Consider the following 7,063-nt stretch of genomic DNA (forward strand, 5'->3'; position numbering starts at 1 on the left):
TGGGGCCGCTGGCCTCCGATTCACAATAGCCTGTGACAAACGGCAGCTACGTTGTCGACGGTGGCCTGTGATTGGCTGAGAGGCCGAGGGAGAAGAGCAGTGGACCAATGGCATTGCACTGTGATGACATATGAGTCTATCAGTATAAATGCAAGCTAAAATAATAACGGGAATTATTATATAAATAAACTATTTGGTTTTCTAGTAGTTTCGTCAAATAAGTATCATTATTATAAAACAACACGTGCATTATGAATAGTATATTTTAGGTTAAATAGCACATATTATGTATATAATTTCTTCCATCCTTTTTACTGCTTTCCATTCACAGAAAAACCGGACACAACAATACACACATCATCAAGTCAGATTATTTTAAACAGAACAAACGACAGGCAAGGGGGACCTAGTTTTAGAGTTACAGCCATAACTAACATCAACATTATCCTTACATTCATCACCTATAGTCATCACATTTTCAAAACATAGATTATTATATTATTATTATATATATATATATATATATATATATATATATATATATATATATATATATATATATATATATATATATCCATACGCCATTATTGAAATAACAGAAATATAAGGCTTACATAAATTATTTTGAAAGCTTAAAAAGATACATAAAATATGAAAATGAATTTGACACTACAGATTAGACTCAACTCTATGAGTTAAGAAAAGCACTGTTAAAATTCCCTCATGAGTTTTAGAGGCATAGGTCTACTCTATACTTAACACAAGGCCTGTGCTTCTCAGTGCTGTTTTGCTATAGAATAACCTCACGACACTACATTTCCCATACATCACCGCGGTTTAAATCCCGGCTGAGAGGGGTTTGTGGTGCTTGAAGTAGTAAACGTTACGTTTTGGCCCACTACTCTGCGACGCTGGTTCCACAAAGAACTACATTTCCCAGACATATTTCGCGACCAGACGTTGACTGTTTGGTTCATCCTTGACCGGAGTCGAGATTGGCTTTCTACTGCATATTGCTGACAAACACCGGGCTAATGAAACAATTATTGCACCGGCGAATATGAACTTTTTGGTGAGTTTCTAACAAATCAGCCGTAGGGGGGATTACATAATGTAGTCTATTTGCGCTAAGCCGACAATGTCTTATTTAATAAACCACATTTCCCCTAGAATATCCTAGATTAAAGAGGAAACAGTCTGCCTCCTTAGACAAGACAAGTGGCAACGAGCTGCAGTGATGACCAAATTGTGTTGAATTGTCCTTCGCTGAACACTTCCTGGACGGATTCGATTTTCCATTAATTGCTTGATGTTACTGTTCAAGATGTGAGGACCGCTTCACTTCATCCAGGCTGGGATTCAGCATGGCGCAAGAGGAGGACGCACACAGCCTGGAGGCGAAATTTGTTGCTGCAGTTAAAGTGATCCGGAGTTTTCCTGAAGAAGGTGATGCTGCTTTATGCTCGTCTCAAAGTGATTGGACTGGTGCTCAGTGAGCGTTATGTGTGCGATACGATGAAGTCTGTGCCTGTTTGTGTGTGAACCCTCCAGGTGATTGACCTACATGCGGAGCGTCTAAGAGCTGTCCCTCCATTGATAAAGCTGCTAGCCTATAAGAATAAGAGCTGATTAACTGAATCAGTCATATCTCGAGGCTAACAAAGTTCTCTGTAGCTCACATGTATCTCAACATAGCAGTTCATGCTGCATCTTCAAGCTGCCCGTGTTCTGACTCTGTCATCCCCAGGACAATTTCCTACCGGTCATACTTCATATTTAAATACACTTGCCACTTATTACACTTTCACATACACATACAGTACACTTGTTTATAGTACTGTTATCTGTTTCTATGTGCACGTAATTTTATATTATTTTGTAAATGTAATATGTTTATATTTCTTGCACTGTGTTGATGGTTGTTATTTGTCTAATGTATGCACCACCCACCAAGACAAACTCCTCGTATGTGTAACATACCTGGCAAATAAATGGTTCTGATTTTGATTTTGATTCTTTCACTTTATAATTTCAGGTCCTTTCCAGCCATCTGATGACATGCTGCTGATGTTCTATAGTTACTACAAGCAGGCCACCCTGGGGCCCTGCAACATCCCAAGACCTAACGGCTACTGGGACACGAGTGGAAAAGCAAAATGGTATACTATGTTGTCTTAATGCACATGTTATTATTTTTCCCCACAACTAAATTCAGAGTTGTTGCTAATGGCAACACAGGTGACATACAGCTGGTGCATTTGCATGTTTCACAAAAACTATCTCACTAATATTCATACTATCAGAGTCTCGCTCCCTGTCCAGTCAGACCCTGTCAAAGGCACTTCACATGCCTGCTGTACCATTGTTCCAAATCCATGGCTTGTTTTAATAATGCAATACCCAAATATTATGCCACAATACTGCAAGTATGGATTATCCTGCAGTAATACAGAATAGATTCAATTTGGTGAGATTTCCACATACTTCCCCATTTTTTTAGTTATTCAGCGTTCACTTCGCTCTCAGGTTTCAGGTGTTGAACTAAGACTTTGTGTTACCAGGGATGCATGGAGCGCTTTGGGAAATATGACAAAGGAAGAAGCCATGAGGAATTATGTTGAGGACATCCAGCAGGTAAGTCCTGTCAAGGAAAACATGCATAATATGCATAATAATACAAAGTTAATACACTTGGAGTACATAGCTCTCCTCACATTGATGTTTTTGCTCAGTAAGAAAAGACTGTGTGCCCAACAAACAGTACATATATGTATCATACAGTATGTGCTTATGGAGGCTGATCATTATTATTATTTATCATATTATTATTTTAAAACCAGAGTTAGTTGCTCCAACAACTATTTGATGGTTTGCTGTGAAATTATCAACGATATTCCCAGTCCCCAGAGGACGTATCATGCTGACTGAAGTGATCCCCTGACTCTCTCTACCGCCACCATGAGCCTCACTTTGAATTATAATAACTTTGATTATCTCGTACCTTTTCATCTTGTGCCGCCATCAGGTCAAAATGTAGTTGATTGATTTGACATTCCATCAACCTCAATTGCAGTTTGTGTTTATTGCTAATTAGAACATGTTAGCATACTATCAGGCTAAACTAGGATGATAAACAATAAACTTGATAAACATCATTGTTATTGTGAGCATATTGATGTTAAGTACAGCCTCACAGAGCAGCTGCTAGCATGGCTTTAAACTTGTTAATAAAAAAGGACTCACTTCATATATTTGAAATATATTCTTCATGTGTCGAACAATGGCAGATGCTGTTAAATAACAGCAGACTGCTTTTACAAATTGCATTATTAATTTGTAAACTCATAGCATTAGGTCCTCCAGTTATCAGCTGTTTTTAATCAGCTTTAATAACCTGGTCCAGCAGATAAATCCATCAGCCTTTGCTCGATGTAATTATGCCGTAACCTGTTTTCTGGCGGCTTATTTAAAATTGTATCACACCTGTTCATGCAAAAGAAAGTGCTTAATTGTAACGATTTCCAATTTTTTTAAACGAGATTGGAAGAGAAAAGCATCACCATTTATTATGAATGTGTTGTCAGATTTTGGAGACCATCCCAATCTCGGATGAGGTGTCCGATTTGGTAGAGAAGCTTGGCAACTTCTACACAGAAGTATACAGAGAAGGAGAAGAAGAAGCTGAAGATAATGAAGTGGACAGGAGACCCTTCACCAGGCCTTTTGAAAACCCTACAGGTAATGTCCAAGATCAGTGATGCCTAATAAGAGCACAATACAATCCATGCTATGGCATCTCTGTTAGTCACACAGATGACATTTGTTATAACACTGAGCCTGTCTTACTTGTGTTTTTATCTCTAGATGAAATGGTTAAACAACTTAACAAACCGACAATGGAAGGCAAGTCTTTGGTGTTCATAGTGGCTGTATAAGTTTATTTCAACCTCTTTCAGTTGCTCTCAATGCAGTTTCATTTGACAAAAGGGTGTACATTGTCTTTGATTTACACTGCAGGAACTGTAAGAAATGAGATGTTAAATGAAACGTTCTTGTATAATCTGTCATGTATGAGCTGTAGTTAGTCAGCAGTGTTGGTTGTTGCCCTTTATCGTTATCTGCACTCTGTGGTATAGATGTAGTGTGCTGAAGCTGTAAAATGTTCAACTGTCAACTGTGAGTATGTCTTTGTGTAGATGTACATTGTGCAACATATACTTAGATATAGAGTTAATGAAGAGTGTTTCCCTCACCGCTCAGGCTATGGGGATCTGTGGGATGATATACAAAATCTCGGAGAAAATGACAGCAGTGCTCATTGCATAAGTGTCATAAGTGGCGAGGAGGCAGAGGGAAGCAATGAAAATAGTGAAATCGAGAGAAACGAGGAAAGTAGGGATTGGAGGAACAGTGAGGAAGAGGAGAATGGGGATGAAGAAGACAATACAGACGATGAAGACAAGGAGGAAGAAGAAGGTACCATCTGTGGTAGTAGTTGTTAGCTGTTTTGTGCCGTGAAATGTGCTGTGTTGTAGAGGTTACACACTACACCAACAGTGTTTGTACATGCTTTCAAGGATAAGGCAGGTGATATTCTATATTCTGTACAGTTGAATGTAGCTATTGAGACCAAAAGATGTTTGTAGCAGGCTGTAAACATGTTTATTTCTGCTAATGGCTGGGCATTTTAACATGGGGGGTCTATGGGATGGACTCACATTTGGATCCAGCCTCAAGTGGCCATTTGAGTAACTGCAGTTTTTGGCTTCATATTTCAGTATCGTTAGTTGCCGCTTGGCCATCACACTTGTATTTGTTCTTTAAGAACAACATTTGTGTGACCCACTTGAGGTAGTTTTAAGATTGTAGAATCCACATAGTTTCCATTGAAAGTAAGTGAGATAAAGAAAAAAGTAATTTGCACTGTTTTACATCCAGGGCGAGATATGGCAAAGCACCTAAAAAAGAACTGCACCCTTTTGTAATGCTTTGTTATACTGTCGCTCTATCTCTCTCTCTTGTTCTCTCTTTCTCTCTCTCTCTCTCTCTCTCTCTCTCTCTCTCTCTCTCTCTATCTTTTGTTCAGTCTCAGACTGGAGGCCTGACCCGAGGCTGCTAAAGGTGGACAAGAGGTGGAGGTCTGACACTAGGGGGTCCAGCAGCAGCATGGAGCCCAGCATGTCCTCCTTCACCAACGGGACACACAGCTCCCTCAACAGCGAGGTGGAGGAGGAGGAGCTGGCCTGTTGCATGGAGCCCAGTGTCCGGAATAACTCTTATATGCACTTTAATGGACACCTGAGTGGTAAGATTACCCATTAATGTAGATGTACATTGAAGAACAATATCATTTACCATTGTGTCCATGTTCAGGTCATACTGATGCTTTTCCTGAGAAGAACCATCGCTCCACAGACTCAGACAATGAGGAATTCTGTGACTCAATGGAGCATCTGGCCATGGAAGAGGTGTAGCGTCGCTCATCCATATGTGCACCACATCAAAGGATTAGTTTTCACATTGCGGCAAACATCCTTATTTACTTTCTTTCCGTGAGCTAGATTAGCTTCTTTTCTCATGTAACCCGAGGCAAGAAAGCAAATAAAATATTTCCCAAAAATGTCAAACCATCCCTTAAGTCACATCAACATTATTGAAATAAAGTCACAAGGAGTTGCAATGTAAAATACATGCAATGTGTTCTGACCTAATAATGGCCATTCAAACTGTGGTTGACTCTTATTTTCCTACCAAGGGGCTGTCTACATCAAAAATACTGTCGCCTGGATCAGGAGCTGCCTCAGTGAGGCAAAGGGATCTTTGGTTTGAGAGCAACACTACCCTGAAGGGAGGAGAGGATCAAGTACTCATGGGAGATTCTTACCTTAAAGAAGGGATTAGTGCAAGCCAGCACAACAGCTCCTTGTCAAGAAGAGGGAGAGGTGAACCTGTCGACTGTGATTTATATTGACACTGTATCCCCAATTTGTCTTTCTTCTAAGATGTTTACTTATGCCAACCTCCTATAGCATTTAAAGGCATCTAATACCCTGAAGCACACAGCCGTTTTCCACAAAAGTTGCATGTTGTAGCAATAAAGAACTAGTATGTATCATTAAGAGGGAATCGATTGGAAGAAATTTAGTATAATATCACTAACTATCTTCTCTTATTAGTATAATCACTTTAAAATAAGAATCTACGAAGCGGGTCCTCTTCACTGAGCATGTGTGCGCATGAGCAAATGTTTCTACGGTAGCCCAGAACGGCAAACTAAACACCTGCTCTCAACAGGGCTATTGGCAGTTTTGTGTTTTTGCGTTGATCACCGTATGTTCTCCTACATGCTTGTCATCTTGAAGAAGTTTCAGTTTGTTTCAATATGCAATCTCACTGACAAATCCTACACACTACTAGACCTTTAAGCTGTCCCATTCTGACTCCTGTTTCAGGTTCACAGTCGCCAAGGGCTACCTGCAGCCCTCACCGGTGTGCCAGTGTCGATGCTGCCCGCTGTTGTGTGTCACAGAGCAGACGTTCAATCAGCTCTGCCAGAGGAAACGTCAATGAGCAAATAGCTACAGCTCTGCTGCGTCTGCAGCATGACATGGCCACAGTGTTGCAGAGGCTGCACGCTCTGGAGGCGCTTACGGTGTCACAGGTGAAAGACCAGAGGTTTTAACCACAGTGTGTTCACTGAAATGTACCATTGTTGATGGCAGTCTCCATGAAAATTTATTATATATTTATTAATAGATTTCTATATTTGGTTATTGCATTTTTCAGTCTAGATCATCTTCGTCAAGGCAGGAGGACTCCCTAACTGTAGCACAAAAGGTCCTTGTATATTTTTATTTAAGATGTAATATTGAAGAAAACAAACAGTCACTTTAATGCAAGTTTCTGTTTTTATAGTTCCTGAGACCATCTTGGTGGCCTTTTCACATTTCTCCACTCACTGCGATGTTTACTGCACTCTGGCCTCTGATTGCCCATTGGCTCGTCCAGCTTTATTTACAACGGAGGAGACGGTGAGCAAAAAATGCTGATCAAGAATGTCCTG

General features: G+C 40.1%; 1 protein-coding gene across 1 annotated transcript; it reads left to right on the forward strand.

The window, feature by feature from the left end:
• Window positions 1–1,364: 1,364 nt before the first annotated feature.
• Window positions 1,365–7,035, forward strand: LOC306746128 (acyl-CoA-binding domain-containing protein 5A-like; the record flags this gene model as incomplete). Its single annotated transcript, XM_079228999.1, has 12 exons — window positions 1,365–1,446; window positions 2,036–2,159; window positions 2,562–2,634; window positions 3,585–3,738; window positions 3,865–3,903; window positions 4,261–4,476; window positions 5,087–5,305; window positions 5,374–5,468; window positions 5,756–5,942; window positions 6,453–6,661; window positions 6,787–6,837; window positions 6,916–7,035. The coding sequence occupies 12 exons, from the start codon at window positions 1,365–1,367 to the stop codon at window positions 7,033–7,035; spliced, it is 1,569 nt and encodes a 522-aa protein (XP_079085125.1).
• Window positions 7,036–7,063: the final 28 nt, after the last annotated feature.

The sequence above is a fragment of the Taurulus bubalis genome, assembly GCF_910589615.1.
Source record: "Taurulus bubalis genome assembly, chromosome: 1".
In the NCBI taxonomy this organism is placed as follows: domain Eukaryota; kingdom Metazoa; phylum Chordata; class Actinopteri; order Perciformes; family Cottidae; genus Taurulus; species Taurulus bubalis.